At 45.1% G+C, this 16,418-nt stretch overlaps 2 protein-coding genes across 2 annotated transcripts in view; both read left to right on the forward strand.

Annotated features, from left to right (window-relative positions):
- Positions 1-15,816, forward strand: part of FANCD2 (FA complementation group D2) — a 34,793-nt gene extending 18,977 nt beyond the window's left edge. Inside the window, 19 exon segments of the mRNA XM_036391000.2 lie at positions 141-249; positions 736-834; positions 1,752-1,861; positions 2,066-2,212; positions 3,371-3,487; positions 4,324-4,452; positions 4,645-4,760; positions 6,290-6,403; positions 6,946-7,073; positions 8,390-8,489; positions 9,247-9,369; positions 10,107-10,200; positions 10,743-10,814; positions 11,643-11,681; positions 12,140-12,214; positions 12,402-12,476; positions 14,880-15,026; positions 15,550-15,642; positions 15,730-15,816. Coding sequence (XP_036246893.2) covers positions 141-249; positions 736-834; positions 1,752-1,861; positions 2,066-2,212; positions 3,371-3,487; positions 4,324-4,452; positions 4,645-4,760; positions 6,290-6,403; positions 6,946-7,073; positions 8,390-8,489; positions 9,247-9,369; positions 10,107-10,200; positions 10,743-10,814; positions 11,643-11,681; positions 12,140-12,214; positions 12,402-12,476; positions 14,880-15,026; positions 15,550-15,642; positions 15,730-15,807 — 1,965 coding nt within the window. The 3' untranslated portion in view covers positions 15,808-15,816.
- A 17-nt stretch (positions 15,817-15,833) lies between these two features.
- BRK1 (BRICK1 subunit of SCAR/WAVE actin nucleating complex) lies at positions 15,834-16,360 on the forward strand. Its single transcript, XM_036391006.2, has 3 exons — positions 15,834-15,983; positions 16,072-16,154; positions 16,233-16,360. Exons 1-3 carry the CDS (start codon positions 15,866-15,868, stop codon positions 16,257-16,259), a joined length of 228 nt encoding a protein of 75 aa, XP_036246899.1. The 5' UTR covers positions 15,834-15,865; the 3' UTR covers positions 16,260-16,360.
- The last annotated feature ends 58 nt before the right edge of the window (positions 16,361-16,418 follow it).

The raw sequence follows: 16,418 nt of genomic DNA on the forward strand, positions 1-16,418 counted from the left end.
TGCAGTGTGAACCTGGTCACACAGGCCACTTGTGCTGTGTTGTATATTTATTCAGAACTTGAGAATGTTATTCAGAAAAGAAAAAGTAGCAAAGTGGGTACAAATCTCCCTGATTCAGTGAGCTTGGTTTGTGTCTCTAGGTTGTAAATGCCTTCTGCCAGCAACAGGATGCTGAGATGAAGGGGAAAGTTTTAACTCGATTACAGAACATCACAGAGCTGCAGAATGTGCTGGGAAAATGCTTGGCAGGTGAGTATGAAACATTTGTACATTCTGGGCCTGTACCAGGGGTTGCCTTAGACATCAATGGAGGAAACAAATGGTAACACACACTACAGTTTTCCAGTTTTAAAAGTTTGTGCATGGACAGCTATAATTTTCAATTTGTCCAAATCCAAACTGTTCTTAATCACTTCCTCAGTGAGAAGCACACAATTTACACATTCTAGAGTCACAAGCACACAGACTTTAGCAGATCCCCCAAGTATTGACACACCTTGTCCATCTCCCAGTAGCCTGCCCAGATCCCAGGCACTCTGATCTGCTCCACTGCTCCCTACTCACTGCTGTTCCAGCTCACTGCTCGTTAGCAGGTAAATTCTTACACTTACCTCACCACTCCACACTTTCACCAGGACAGTGAAATTTATGAGACTTCCTTTAGATATGTATCTGGCCTCTATGTTGTCATTCAGGAGTTGAATTAACCCAGTTTCTACATTTTGGCTCTTTCAGCAACCCCTGGCTATGTCCCACCACCAGCTACTTTTGACTCTGAGGCCCCGGAGGCTGTACCATCCGTTAATGCTGCCGGTCCGGCCAGGAAAAGAGGTGGTAAAGAAAATTTAAAATGTTTAAGCAAACAGATGTGATGGGGGTTGGCTGGCAGATAGCACCTGTGTGTGCCTAAAGCACTAAATTTATGGCAAAGTCTGTCTAGATGGAAATTTTACCTCATCAACTCCTGTTGCAGCTGAAGAGGAGATGGAAAAATAACCTACACCAAATAGGTGTTGGATAGTCTGTCTCCTTGGGAAAGCTGCTGCATTTAACAGTGAAAATCCAGGGCTTTCATTGATTGTTTTCACCTGCCAAAGTACTTTCTGCTTCTGCAGCAGCAAGTTCTGTCTTTGATAGGTTTGTGGCATCATCTGGTACTGAATCTGTGGCTTGAGCTGCCTTGTAAACCCCTGAGCTTTAGGTTGTACTTAACCAATGTCCTGGGAACCTTGTTATGGCTCTGCTGCACCAGGAAATCTTTCCTTCATCCTTTTCCATTGCTAGCTCCCACAGAGAAGACACAGAACTTGCCTCTCAGTTTTCAAGCTGAATCAGATTGGCTTTGTCCTTCCTGTCTCTAGTTCTGTTTCTAGATTAGATTTATTTCTGGTTTAGATTAGCATTTCCTGGGAACATGTCTGCCTTAAGCCAAAGTGGACAAAAATTCACATTTCATTCAATAAGAACAACTGGAGGAGGCCATAGATGAGAATGCCTTTCCCTCCTGTGCCAAACCTATTGTGCAGGGTCTGGGCCTGTTATGTAGGAGCATGTTGGAGGCAGAAGGGAAGTTTTGACAAGAGGAGGATCCATCACTTTACATACTGTATTTTGAAGGAGCACTTCATCTATGGACCTGTGCTTCATGCTTTCTTAGTGCTGACTGAAGTCCAGCCTGTGCTGGTCCCAAGTGCTCCTAGTGCTGAGCACAGTGTGCAGCCTTTGAGTCTGAAGTTGCTTTTTTGTTTAAGGAAGGAAAAAGAAGGCTGATGGCAGCAAAGCTGGCTCTGCAGATCGTTCTCAAGCAGAAGACAGTTCTGAGGGAAACCAGCCTGATACTGAGCTCTCTGAGCTGGACAAGGTACGTGTGCAGCCCTGGGGACTTGCAAGGAAGCCAGAACAGGGAAGATGCCATGGAAGCAGAAACAAAAGCTTTGAGGGAGGGGTTGTTCATTCCAAAGTTAATCACAGTCAGTGGTTCAGTTCTGCTTTCTGGCACCTGCCTCCCATCAGAATTTTGTAAATTATCCCTGCAGAGGCCATTCTCCTGCAATTTCCTTTTCAGAGTGCTGCAGACAGAGAGGCAGGAAATCCTCTGGCACAGCTGCAGAGCTACCGCCCGTACTTCCGAGAGCTGGACCTCGAGGTGTTCACTGTGCTGCACTGTGGGCTGCTCACAAAGTCTGTCCTGGACACAGAGATGCACACAGAGGTGAGTGGAGCAGCCTGAAGCCCACACTGATGAGGCTTTGTGGAATGGCCTCTCTCAGGGGCTTTAGCCCTCTGTTCTACTGAAGTGCACAACAGGTTGGTGCTAAGATGTGTTGGCCCAGGGCTGTGAGCTGAGGGCCAGGAGAGCATTTGGCCTCAAGTACTTCAAAGCACTGAGGAAAAGAGACTTTCCTGAGAAGAGCAGACATGTCATATAGTAATGTCAAAAACAAACTAATGCAAATATTGCATAAAAGGTGAAAGGTACTGTATAATATATATATATATAGACCTAATGGAAAGAAAGGGACTTTAATATTGAGCACAGGTAAGATACAGGGTTGTAAATACTCTTAGGTATTTTCAAGTCTGTATTAAGTATTAAGCCTGTCAAAAAGAACCTGTGACATAAACTAAAACCTTTATTGCAAAAACTCAAGGGTCTCAAGGCATCAGGAGATCATAAACAGCACAAATGTTGGAGTGGAATCATGGAAGTGCTCTCAGTGAGCAGGGTGCTGTATATCATCTGGGAGCTTGTAAAAACTGCATTGCTATGGCTGTGGAAAATAGATGTGCTTGATTTTGTTAATACCCTCTTTGTAGGCAGGCTGACTCCATCTGGAGTCTCATTTTGTCAGGCTACAGTAAATGCATGAAATGGGAAAAGGCCATGGCAGGCTGGAGCACAGCCTGGTCTGCCCTTGCAGACAGCTGTGTCTGTGCATGCAGGTCACAGGCCAGCTGGAAGACTGTTTGACAAGTCTCTTGGGCTATGTGGCATTATTTCAAAATACTTCTTGCCTTGTTACTCAGTTGGTGAATTCTGTGATTCTCTGGACTTAAACCTCTTTTTATATTTAGGAGCTTATTTTAATGTCAATGTATATAAATCTGTTCTTTCTCAGTTGTTAAGTTGTACTGACGTTGCCTCAGCTGTTTGGAGCATCAGGATGGCTTCATGCTTTGAGTAACCAGAGCCAATGCCCCATCCAGGTTTTATGCTCCCATGGGGGAGCATAAAACCAAGCATCTACCAAATAAGTCCCTCCTGAGGTTAACCTAGTCCAGGAGTCATAACTGGAAACAGGGTAAACTTGAGCTTCAAGGCACTACAGTTACATCTGGGTCCTGGGACTGACTGTTCTTTTAATTGCAGGCTCGTGAAGTTGTGCAGCTGGGGCCTGCTGAGCTTTGCTTCCTTCTGGATGACCTGTGCTGGAAGTTGGAACATGTGCTGCCCTCAGGCTCCACGAGGAGGGTGCCCTTTCCAAAGGCAAGAACAGCAGCAGGCTGTGGGTCCTGGGCTGAGGCAGAGCACGTCAAGGGCTTCCAGGCTTTTCCTAAGAAATGTTTTTCATAATTTCTTTCACTTGTTAGTTAAAGGAAGTGTGACACCCAGCTGCGTGCCAGAGCAGCACTTGCTCTTTCAAAAGACTTGTGTACACTGCTCTTGCTGAAGTGTTTGCAGCATCTGGTTCTCTGCATGTCTCAGGAAAGGGTATTTAACTGAGGGAGTTTTGTAGCCTCAAAACTCAAGTGACTCTTTTCCTAGCCCTCCCTGGGGACACTGGCTGTGCTGCTCCAATTTAGCCAGGCCAGATGGCTGCAGCAGCCAGCAGAAGCTGCTGCACCCATGTTTCTGCTTTTTCTGCATTAGAAACCCCTCTGAGTGCAGGGACTCCTTGCTGATGCCTTCAGGAGGAAAGTAAATGCATGTCCCACTGCATTAAACTGAGAAATGCACTGCAATTGGCTGGGCTTTTCATAGTCATTGTTCTTTCTCCTTATCTTTCTACCTATCTTAATTCCCACATGCAGAGACTGTCTTCTCTTAGTGTTTGAGTAAAATGTTGGATTGTCTGATCCAACCTAAATGATTCTGTAAGAGAGCTGTGTGTCAGATCAGTTTCATCCTTTTAGTCAAATGTTATCCATTTGTGTGAGTTGGTGGTGCTTGTTCAGCAGAAGCCAACTTTCCTACCCTGTGACCCTTCCTGACCCTGTATGGCATGAGGAATTGCACTGCTTGGCAGCAGTCTGAGATGTAACAATTGAAGTTATTCTCAGAGAGGCCAATGAAGCAACTTCTATCTTATGGGTTTGCTGCAGGAAAGAGGCAACAAGGATATTGGCTTTTCCCATCTGTGTCAGAGATCTCCCAAGGAAGTTGCTATGTGTGTGGTTGATCTACTCAAGCCATTGTGTAAGCACATGGAGAACATGCATAACTACTTCCAGGTTAGTGGACAGCAATTTTGACCAAAAAAAACCCTAAAGTTTTGTCTCCTGGAAAGATACTTTTAATTTTGTTTGGGAGAAGAGTCTCTTTGTTTTCTTCAGTTTTTTTAAATGTGGAATTTATGGAATGATTCTTGTGCCATTATCTTTGTTTGGAATAGTGTTTAATGGATTATTTGATCTGTATTAAAGGCAGCTGTACAAAATCAGGGTGCAGAAGATAAACCAGGAGAGAACATCCAGGAGCACCAGCTGATGTCCTCTTGCTACCAACTGCTGCTACTGACTTTTCGCTCCTTATTTGCTTGGTGAGTTTAAAATAAAAGTTCATAGTTGTACCTACTTATTGCTTCTTCTTCTTCTTGTTGTACCTACTTATTGCTTCTTCTTCTTCTTGTTTCTTTTCTTTAAAGTGTTTGCACCCTGCTAAAGGCCTGTCAGCCATGAAAAACAACCCACTGCAGTGGGTGGAGGCTTCTAAGCACTTCTTTGTAAAGCCAGGTTTCTTTGCCTGATTCTGAGCAGTGCTAAAGCTGTAGGTGATGAAGCACTGAAATTCAATCTGGCTTTTGGGTCAAGATCAGCATAAGGGGCATACTGGCACACCTAGCTGTGCAATTTCCAGTCTGCCTAGGGATCTTGGATTTTCTTACCCATCCTTTCCCATTTCCTTCCCCTCATCCTTTGCTAAATTGCCACTGCCTGAATCCTGAGTGATGGAAGAATTTCTTTTGCCAGTGAGAAGGGATGAATTTGTATTTCACTGGCAAAAAGCCAATGCTGTTGATGCATTCAAGCTGGATTCATAAATATCCAACTCAGAAATGCTTGTGCAGCCTGCAGACTTCTGCATCTGCTAACATAATCTAGGATAGCATCATAAAAGTTTCTAAACCCCAATTTGGATTTGCATGTGGAAAGCATTTTACCTTTGTTGTACTTTATGAACAGTAGTAAGTGCATAAAAAGTTGTCTGAGGTTTGTCTCCTGTTGACCTCTACTGGAGCCTGAAGGCCCCTGATCCACTCCTGACCATTCCCAGATTTGTCATTTCCTCTTTAGGCACTGTGAGTGTTGGTTGTTCCTGAGTCCACCTATTTTGTAAATCAGAGAGCCTGGTCAGTTTTGTACCAGACAACCCAAGATCAGTTTTGCTGTCCAGTGTAAAATCTGTTTTGCTGCAGGTCAGACAGCCTTATATATTGGGCTGAGCTGCCCAGCCACTGAAATTCAGCAACCAAATTGCAGCTCTTTTTACATTTGTTTAGTCAAGGCCTTCTACCTTACCAATTGTTAATTAACTTGTGTGGTACAGGTGCACTTGGGCATTAGCATTATCAAGTCTACCTGTTCAGTCTATAGAATTGGCATGTGGATATATTTGATTATTTCTAGCATAGATATCCTCACAGACACTGGGAGTTCAGAGAAATAAATGAAGATCTCTAGAGTTTCCCCCCTGTTAGGCTCCTACCAGCTGTTCAGGAGGTGACCACCCATGATCACTGCATTGCACAGCCACTGTCATTATACATCCTTTGGTTTAGGTCTGTATGGCATTGGCTTAGTATATATGGACCTCCACTTATGGCAAGTGGCCTCTCCTCACCAAGCTAGATCTGCAGCCTAACTGAAAAGCTGATATTGTTTGTGCTCAATGCTTTCCATTACCATTGAGTTTTCAATTTTTTATATCCCTTTATAACTTTCATATTGCAGGACTTATCTTGAATATCCAGCTTCTCTATTTTTCATCTTGCCAAATAGGCTTAGATATGCATTTGCATCTGATATCTCTTCTGATCTGATTATGAACTGGATTCTTTTCCCCCCTCAGGAATGGTTTTTCTCAGCATGAAAATACTGACTTGCTGAGGTCAGCTCTCCAGGTGCTTGCAGACAGGCTAAAGCCAGGAGAGACAGAGTTTCTTCTTCTTGAGGAACTGATAAGGTAGAATCTCTATTTCACAATGTTTGAAATGAACAAATTTCAGGGATTTTTCTCTGTTTTGTGTGGGCATTATGGGCAAATGTGTGTTTGGGAGCTCTCATAGAGACTACACTGACTCCAAACAGAGCTTTGTGTTTAATTGAATGGCAGTGTAGTCAAACCTCGTTAAAGGGGATTAAAAAATGTAAAACATGCATGAATCTGTGGATCTCATTTGTTTGTATGCTGTCTGAGACAAGGATATTAGTAGAATGGCTATGTTCTGGAGAGTTAAAATGCTTACAGGTACACTAGGCAAAAGCAGTATATAAAGCTGTTGCTAGACTCAGAGTAGCTGGGGCTTGAGAGAATTTTTCAGTGATTGAATTCCTATGTATTAGTGGCTGATCACCCCTTCTTCAGAAGGACATTGCCAGAGACAAAACACTGGGATCTGGAGACCTTGGATCTGAGATAGTCTAATGCTTCCTTTTTATTTATGTGTGTCTGAGACATTACCCTGTCTGCACTTTTTTACTTTTTCCCTTTCTTCTCATCCCCAGTGAGAGTTTTCAGTACCTCCTGAATTTCCAGCAGAGTGTTCCCAGCTTCCACTGTGCCTATATCCTCACTCAGCTCCTGATTGCCATTGCTGAGAAACCCATGTCTGGCTGGAAGAGGGAGAAAATGGGTAATGTGTGAAGAGTCACTCATCTCAGATGAGTTTTGGTGTGGTCTTTGCCTTTCAAGGGAGAGATTTCCCTTTCACATCCTGGTAATCTTACTAGGTGAACAGTCCTAGCCATTAATAAAGGGAACAGCAGTAAATATATTGGACCCTCTTTGGTATGTGTTCTACTGTGCCTCAGTCACATGCAGACAGGCAGACTCCAGCTCTCTCAGCTGGTGTTTTTAAAAATCAGAGCTTCACAACTTTCAGGAGTTCTAAGCATGAACCTGCTGTTCAGTGTTGGTACCAGTTTAATCACTGGTTGTGGAGGTGATCACAGACTTGATCTGATGTAACTTCCTACTGTAAGTACAGATGTCTGTGACAGCTTGTTTCCAAAATTTATTGAAATAAGCTGCAAATACAGCTGTTACTCCAGGGCAGAGAGAGGAAAATCTGCAAATTCTTAACCCCATGCAACAAATGTTTCCAGTTAAGAAAGCTTCTCTCAAAGATTAGGACCCATTACATAAGATAAATAGCAGATAAAGGATAGGCATGGTTGTAGGGAATATACAAGAAAACGACTTGATCTCCACTTCAGCACACACTGTAATAAAGATTCCAGACAGTTGCCTCTCTCAGCCATTCCTTGTCATACTAAGACACCTCTAGAATTTGTCCTTCTCTAATCCCCATAGCCACACAGAATTGTAACTTCCCTTCTTAAAGACAATTTTGCTATTTTAAAGTCTTATGTTGGGAGAATGACTGAGTGTGGCAGGCAATAACCTATTTTAACTAATCATTTCCTGATTTTAAACATTTCTGCAAGAGACAAGCAGGTTTGTTAGCAGTTTTGATTTCAGAAATCTGTAGACTTTAAACTTGTCTGTTCACATTTATTACTATAGTGCTGTGGCCAAAAGGCCAAGTCACTTGTTATTGGAACTCTATTTCTAGAAATGGATACCCTAAGGGTTGCACATGGCCTAATTAAAAACAAATAGATGGCACACTGTAGGAGCTGCCAAACAAATAAAGTTTGACTTAAATTTGTCAGAAGTGGCCAGAGGTGGATGGTGGTTCTGATGTGAGCAGGTATTCCAGACCAGGAGCATGCTGGATGTGCAAATACTTTGTTATCATGATACATGTCCTTGTGGCCTTGCAGCTTTTTAGGGAAAATGCATTCTGACTTAGAAAGGTCAGGCACATGAGGGGTAGTGATATTGTGGTCTTTCAAAAAATCATTTGAACATGCAGCTTTTATATAGAAGAAGGAATTTTTTTTATTATTATTTTTCTTTCACTAAGTTGTCCCTTATGTTTCCCAGCTTCTCTAGCAAAGCAGTTCCTCTGCCAGTCCTGGGTGAATCCCAGTGGAGACCGAGAGAAGGGCAGCCAGTTCAACAGTGCCCTGCACACCCTGCTCTGGTAAGGCCCAAGCCATTCCCTTAGGCACACCAAGACACTATTTTTTTAGTGATTACTGTTGCTACAGAGGAATGGCCCCTCTGAATCACAGCCCTCATGCTTGCACAGCTTGGCCTAAAGCCCTGTTTCTACACTGTTTCTAAAGCACAGTTTCTTTCTTTCTTTCTTCTTTCTAAACCAGAGTTTCATGGTTTGAAGTGTGAGGTCCAGCTGAGCAGGACCTCAGGATTTCCTCATCAGGTCCTTTGTCACTTGTGTCAGGAAGTTCTCATCAATGGCCTCCAGGAGACTGCAGGATTGCTTATGCCCTGCTGGGCTGTCCTTGCAGCAGGTGTCATGGTGGTTAGTCTGCCGTGAGGATCAGGGCCTGCAGCATGGGGGTACTCCTGGCTGTCTGTAGAAGGCTCTGCTGGCTTTCCTGATCCAGCTTGCCTATAGCAGACAGCCATTTCAGTGTCACTCATTGGGTGTTCTCTTTCAGAAAGGATAATTCAATCTCATCCTCTTCCCAGCCTGCCCTTCCTAAATACTAAAATGAGGGAATACTGAATCCATGTACGTTTCAGATCATGGTAGCTTTTAATGACATCATTGTGACAGTTCTAAGTAGTGCTTTGGGTTTCCTGCATGTGATTGCCTTTGGCAGGGAAAAGCTTGACAGTTTTAGGCCACATGTTTCAGGTAGGGCAGTGTTCAAGGCCTTGTTGTGTCATTCTGTGTAGCATCTACTGATCAGCTATGTTGGTTTTGGATTTAGTGTCTACCTGGAGCACACAGACAACATCCTGAAAGCCATAGAGGAAATCTCCAGTGTTGGTGTTCCTGAACTGATGAACTCTCCCAAAGATGCATGTTCTTCTACTTACCCTACCCTAAGCAGGTAATTGTAGCAATAGAAACTTTGAATTCTATGATACACATAATGATATTTTCTGCTTTTAAATATGTAGTTTTCTTATTTTGTGGCCTATTGTGATTTCATGTTGGTACTGTGGTGGCTACTCTGGACACTTGTAAACATTGTTTTGGCACTATGCAACAGGTGGCATGGGGTAGTTTTATGCCAAAGTGGAATGTCCTGTGCTTAACATGATGCTGAGTTTATTGCTGTGAGCCATTTTAACTGGAGAATGAACTGCTGTCTGTCATCAGTGTTGTCTCTGTGGTATAAAGCACTCCAAAAGTCAGCCCCAGAGGCCTGGGGTGGCTGTAGGCAATCTGGGCAGATATGCAGTGTGCAAAAACACACTCAGGGTGCTTCTGCCCCAGCATGGGAATTTGGAACCAGGGGTGAAGAAAGTTCCTGCACTCTGAAACTTCCAAAATCATCTTATCTTGAGAGCTGCCATCCTTCCACTGTGCACCCCTACAGCTACAAGGAAGTGGTGGTGTCTAAGTGTCATTCACACTGAGGAAGTGCTAGTGACTTCCCAGGATTCTCCATCTGTCTGGGCAATTGGGCTGGGTTATACCAGCTAATAGGGGCCAATATTCTGTGATTTCCTACTGAGAAGGATGCCCAGCTGGGCAACCTTTGAGTTTTCTGCATCATTCTGGTGACAAACAGCCTATCAAAATGCTCAGAGCTAACTTGCAGTTCTTTTGTTTTCTCCACAGGCAGACATTCCCAGTTTTCTTCAGAGTAATGATGGCTCAGCTGGAGAGTTCAGTGAAAAGCATCCCAGCTGGGAAACCATCAGACTCAAGTGAGGTAGGAAAATTAATACACTGGACTCTGTAAGGGGAAGAAAACTTAGGTTAAACTGGACAGTACAATATAGATGTATAAATTGGAAAGGAATTTACTTCTGAACTTTGTCTAGGAAATGCAGTCAGACACCTTCCTTCATCAGTGTATATTGACATTGATATGCAGGGTAACATATAAGTAGCATCTTTTTTTCCTGATTTGCACCATGTCAAAAATCCAGCAGAAGCTGCAACCAGAAAAGAGGCATTAATCAGCAAAATACTAAACTGTGCAGTTGGTCTGCACACCCGTGTGGGAGCACAACATTATTTTGCAACCAAGAGCTGCTCTGAGAGCAAGCAAGTTAACTCCTAGCACTTGAAGCCACTGATCAGGCTGGAATTGCCATGGAGTGTTTCTGCTGTGATAAATATGCTTGTGTGAAGCTTTGTTCCTTTGTCTTCAACAACAACAGTGCTTTGGGTACAGCAAATGCTGAAAGCACATGCAGCAAAGTGAGAGGAAATGCAGCCTCTTGGGTTCTGTCCCCTTGCATCCCGTAGGTGCAACTGGAGAAGCTGCTGCGCTGGAACATCGCTGTGCGGAACTTCCACATCCTCATTAACTTGGTCAAGGTCAGGCTCTCGCTGCTTTTCTGCCTTTGCCCCCAAACTCTCAGTAAGGCCTGGTGTTCCTAGGCTCAGGAGCACTGGGGAAAAACGAAGTGTGACTGACTAGTGGAACAAGCTGGAGGTGATAATTAAAGCCAGTTATAATCTGTGCCCAGTCCCACTGGATGAAATAACCCCCTCTGTTTTGGAGCTGGTTCATTCAGTGTTTCTTGAGTGCGATGCTGTTTGGGCCAGAAGGTGATAGGTACAGCTCAACTTTTCTCCTTGCTTAGGTTGATCATTACTGTTTATTTTTATATATCTGAAGTGATGATTGGCAAGCCCAAGTTTTTCTATACAGCAGCATTCACTGGAACCCTGCCTGTGCTCCAGATGCCTTTGGAGAGCATAAAGGGTAAAGCTGAACCACTTAGTTCAGTTTTGCCCTTAGTTCAGTTTAGTCCATAGCAGCACCAGGGTTACCTTCCTATTATTTTGCCCATCTCAGTTTTGCTTTTTCTGTTATGTGATTATTTTCCCATCAGCTGGGCTTGGGTCTCTTGAGTCCCAAACTGTTAAGAACTTTAGACTCGTTGAGATAATTTTGTGCCATCTGCAAAAGGTGCACCTTAGATCACTGAACAGCAATCCTGCCAAGGGCTTCCACCTGAGAGCCACTACAGTTCATGTGCTTATGTGGTGTTCCTGCTGAAACTTGAGTGTGGATGTTGCTTTAGAGCAGGGTTCATACATTCACAGGGGTGTGCCATGAAGGGCTGTTTTTAATTGGGTGCTGTGCTTTTCCTTAGACTTGTGGACTGATCTGACTTGTTTTTCCTCTTGTCCGTGTAGGTATTTGACAGCAGGCCTGTACTCAGCATCTGCCTGAAGGTAAGCAAAAATTCAAGATAACTGAAGAAAGTAGTTTTAAGTAACAACTTTCTTGAATCATTGCCTCTAGTGCAGTAGAGTGGGTACTGGATTCTCTGGAAGGAGCACATACTGTGTTCCATACACTTTGCTATACACATATATAGCAAAGTGTAGTGATTCTAACATTTTGCATTTAGTTCAGTATTATTCCCAGATGCCCAGTGGATAAAACCAGGGATGTGTACAATGATGAGACCTTGTCCTTCCTTTGCAGTGATTAAAGTGGTACCCTTTACTGATCCTATATTTTCCAGTACAGCACATATGTACAATACATATTCACATGAATATAATCTTTTTCTAAGCAAGAACAGTCTCTGGGGTAGCTTGGAAGATTGTATCATTATCTCATCTGACTTTGTGATGGTTCTTTGAGAAGGAGTTTAAATTTGCTGATATTTATCTCTCTTTTACAGTATGGCCGCCTCTTTGTAGAAGCATTTCTGAAGCTGGCCATGCCTCTCCTGGACCACAGCTTTAAAAAGCACACGGTAATCCTGGGGACAGAATGGCTGCAGCCAGCTGGGAACCATGACTGATACTTCCTGCATACACACACCTCACCTCTATCCCATAACCCTTTGAAAGGACTGCTAGGACTAAGGCTGTTTCAATATTCTTGTTTCCCTATGGAAAAGTCCTTTGAGAATGATTTGCTGATCTGCTTATTTATTGCAGGATGATGTGCAGAGTTTGCTGAAAACCTTGCAGATGAGTACCAGGCAACTTCATCATATGTGTGGCCATTCCAAGGTAAGATAAGTTCCAATTGCAGCACAAACTCCTGACCTAAGGATGGTTTTATTTCCCTTCCACTGCTTTTCTAGGGCATTGGCAGGTTCTATTTGCATGCTTCCAGCAATGTCTGTGCAAGCAAAAATTCTGAGAGAAGGTGAAATAGCCTTGTTTAATGGCCAAAAGTTGAAGCATTTATCCTGGAAGTGCCTGACTTGAATGTTAGGTCAGGTTAGCATAATATTTTTTAACACAGAGGTTCTGGACATCTTTAGTTGTTGGCATCTCTAAGAGGTTGTTTCTGAGAATACAAGCTAAGATCTTAGAGACCTTGAACAAAGTACAAATGCCAGATTGATAACATAGGAGAGAAGCTTTGCCAAAGATGAACAGCCTTGTGACTCAGAAGGATCAGCAACAGGAGGTAGATGGGAAAAAGCCCTGCTCAAAGTCCTCTTAGATGGCTTTTATGTTATGCTGGAAGGGCAAAGGGAGAAGGAGGATGGTGATAACAGAGTCTATCTCTGTGGGAGACGGGGCAGGAAGGAAGGAGGGGATTAGAACTTTGCTTACAGTGTGGAGAGACAGTCTGTGTTGCAAGAGAGAATCACACAGGAGCAGACAGGAAGATCTTCCTGTGTGCTGCTTTGTTCCTGACTCCTGAAAGGTTCATGAACACTTGTCCAAGAAGAGAGCTTTGCCAAAGTAGCTGAAGGGAGAAAGCCAGCTACCAGCATGGCTCCCAAGCCAGATTTGCTACCCATTTAGGCAAGAGCTGGCATCAGGAGCATAGATATTTAGCTAAAGATAGAAGATGCTGTTGCACCTCTCAGCACAAGGTGAAAAGGGGAAGCTGGCAGAAACCCTGACAATGCTAAAAAGTCCTTATGTTTCAAAGTGCAATCCTCGTGCCTGCTTTAAAGTCACAATTCACCTTGTTAGCAGGATCACAGCAGCTTTTCATGTTATCTTTGACCAGCATGTTCAAGTGCTGTGTCCCATGGTCCTTGTTAGCACAGGGCTGCAGTTAATGAACACCTGTGTTCTACCACTTCTCTGGTACAGATCTCTTTACCAAAGCATTTTGCAAGAATGAGAAGGCAGAAGCTGAATCTGGGGCAAGTAAATGTATGCAATCAATGTTCCATACTTGTTGGAAGAGGAGTTGACACCAACATTTGTTAAACCAACCTTCATTTCACTTTCACACAAACCTCAGGGAGTCTCACTAACCCATGGTGCAATGTGACCAAGGATTTGTCACTCTCCCTCAATACATGTGTCTTTAAAGAGCATTACACAGCAGGCAACAGCAGTCAGCTTCACCTGTCATTTCCTAAGTATTTGTCATTTCCCCTTTCACACCAAGCCTCTTTTCTGTTTATATACCTAACCCTGGGCACGTGGACAGTTTCTGGAGACAGAATTTTGCCAGTGCTGTACTTTGTTGAGTCTCCAATCTGCCTGCACACAGTGGGGCAGGTTCCAGGGCTTGGGGAGCTCTGTAAATGTTGATTGTGTCATTAGCAAGGGTTCTGCTGATTAGGTTCTGATTAGTGCTGATGATTGTTAGCTCCTGCCTGTTACATAGGCTGGAGAACAGCTTGCTGTTGGTACTCAGTTACCCATTCCTTGTTGGCAGAACCTGAAGCAAAGCAGTGTCCCTCTGCCCAGGCATGTTGAACTCTTCCAAGAAATGTAGGTGACCTGAATTCAGAATACAGCTAATGAGAGCATCTTAATCCCAGAAGATTACAGAGTATTCTCATGAAAGAGGAAAATATTGCATACAAAATAATTGTGCAAGTTTTGGCAGATTGACAGGATTTCTGGTTTAGCAGTGACTGTTCTGTACTGCAGATTGAAGCCTAGCAGGAGATGCTCACCCAGAGCTAAATCTCTTAGGATACCTGGCATAGCTGCCCTTCCTCTGGTGGCTTTTGCTTACAGTAACTCCATCTGTTCCTCCTGTTCTAGTTCTCCAAAAGCCAATGCTTCTTTGCTCCAGAGAAGCTGGATTTGGAGATTATAGTGCACACACATTCCAAGGAATTGCTTGAGGCACTGAGGAAGAAAAGGTTGTGATGGAAGTGGTATATTTAACACTTTTCTCATTTTTTCTTTTCTGAGCTTGGGAATTCAGCAGAGGAGTTAGTAGCTTCTCTCTAGAGTTCATGATAAAAACAGACTTATTTTAATGCAGGTGAATGTGGATATTTGGATTGTTTTAAGGAATCGGTTTAGACAAAATACTGATCTGAGCTTTTTTTGTTAATAATAGCTATAATTTGGCCAAGAAGTGATATCATGTGGGCAAGCTTTGTGGGGATCATGTCCGTTCCCACCTGATAACCAATGGCTTTTAAACAGCCAGAACACTTAGGCAAGAATCAATCCTCATCACATTTTACTGTTGCATAGATTCACCAAGACATTGGACTGACCAACCATGTGCCGTTGTTGAAGAAGTCTCTGGAACAATTTGTGTACAGAGTGAAGGCAATGCTGGCGTTCAACCACTGCCAGGAGGCCTTCTGGGTCGGCATCCTCAAAAATCGGGATCTTCAGGTGAGAACCATTGCCCTGCCCGGGGCAATTAAAATCTGGGAGAGGACAATGCTCATCTTGTCCAACTCTAGACACATCTCTAACTCTCCCCTTGTGTGTGGATATAGCTAAAAGGCCAAATTCAGTGTGACCACAGTACAGTCATGTCAAGTGCAGGAGAAAGAAGCATTTTATTTCAAGATTAAGAGTCTGCATCTCTAGGCTCTTGCACTGAGGGGTCAGATTTGATCATAATGAACAGGTACAGGGATTTTTTGGCTGTTCCCTGGCGAGAACTTCATGCACAAGAGGGAAGAGATAAAGGTCACTTGAACACCTTCACACACTTTCATGTGTGGCTTTAAAAGAAGCCAGTTTTGGCTCTTCATCTCACTGTGGAAGCAGGACATTTAAACAAACCTGATGTTTTAAATTCTAAAACTCTTTATTTAAGAAGGCAACAAAATGCCCTTTTCTCCCATCCCACCCTGGCACGCTTTGGCCACTTCACGTACACTCAGTACAGATCTTGTGTTCAACTTAGGGAGAAGAAATTTTGACTCAGGCCTCTGAGGAGAGGGGCTCGGATGAGGACGAAGGGGACGAGGAGGATTCAGCGGAGGGCCCCGCTGAGGAGGTACTTCAGGGGCCGCCGGGCTGCGCCTCTCCGAGGCGAGGGAGGGCGGGGGTGCAGCTCCGGTACTGACGGGGGCCCGTCCCGCAGGAGCTGAGCGGCAGCGACACGGACGGCAGCGAGGAGCGCGGCGGGGCCGGGCCGGGCCCTGAGGCAGCGCGGCCCTGAGGCACCGGACGGGCGGGCGGGGCGCGGCTCCCGCGCAGGCGCGGCGGCGGCGGCGGCCATGTCGGTGCAGGAGGACCCGGTGCAGCGGGAGATCCACCAGGACTGGGCCAACCGCGAGTACATCGAAGTGATCACCAGCTCCATCAAGAAAATCGCAGACTTCCTCAACTCCTTCGGTGAGGGCGCGGGGCGGGGGCTGCGGGCGGGCCGGGCTGGGGCGGGCGGTGCGGCGGCCCGCGGTGTCTCACTGCCGCCTCCCCGCAGACATGTCGTGCCGGTCCCGGCTGGCCACCCTGAACGAGAAGCTGACGGCGCTGGAGCGGAGAATCGAGTACATCGAAGCCCGGGTGAGCAGAGGGGGAGGTGGGCCGGGTGCGGGCCGGGCCCGAGGCCGGCCCTGGTTGAGGCTTTTCCTTTTCCCGTAGGTCACCAAGGGGGAGACGCTGACATAGGCCCGGGGCGGCCCCAGCACCGCCGCCCCTCACCCCGCTCGGGGCCCACCGCCACCGCCGCCGCCTCTGCTCGTGTTGCCAATAAACCGCTGTGCTCCTGCCCTGCCTGCTCTCTGCGTGCCTGCCTGGGGCCGGGCCGCGGGATGCCCGGCTCCCTGC

The sequence above is a fragment of the Molothrus ater genome, chromosome 11 (genome assembly GCF_012460135.2).
Source record: "Molothrus ater isolate BHLD 08-10-18 breed brown headed cowbird chromosome 11, BPBGC_Mater_1.1, whole genome shotgun sequence".
Taxonomy (NCBI): Eukaryota; Metazoa; Chordata; class Aves; order Passeriformes; family Icteridae; genus Molothrus; species Molothrus ater.

What these genes read in the sequence shown, in the direction of transcription:
- BRK1 (XM_036391006.2), top strand. Translation starts at nt 15,866, where the DNA reads ATGTCGGTGCAGGAGGACCCGGTGCAGCGGGAGATCCACCAGGACTGG. An exon ending in AGACTTCCTCAACTCCTTCG is followed by an intron (nt 15,984 to 16,071) that starts GTGAGGGCGCGG and finishes GCCTCCCCGCAG; the next exon opens with ACATGTCGTGCCGGTCCCGG. An exon ending in TCGAGTACATCGAAGCCCGG is followed by an intron (nt 16,155 to 16,232) that starts GTGAGCAGAGGG and finishes CTTTTCCCGTAG; the next exon opens with GTCACCAAGGGGGAGACGCT.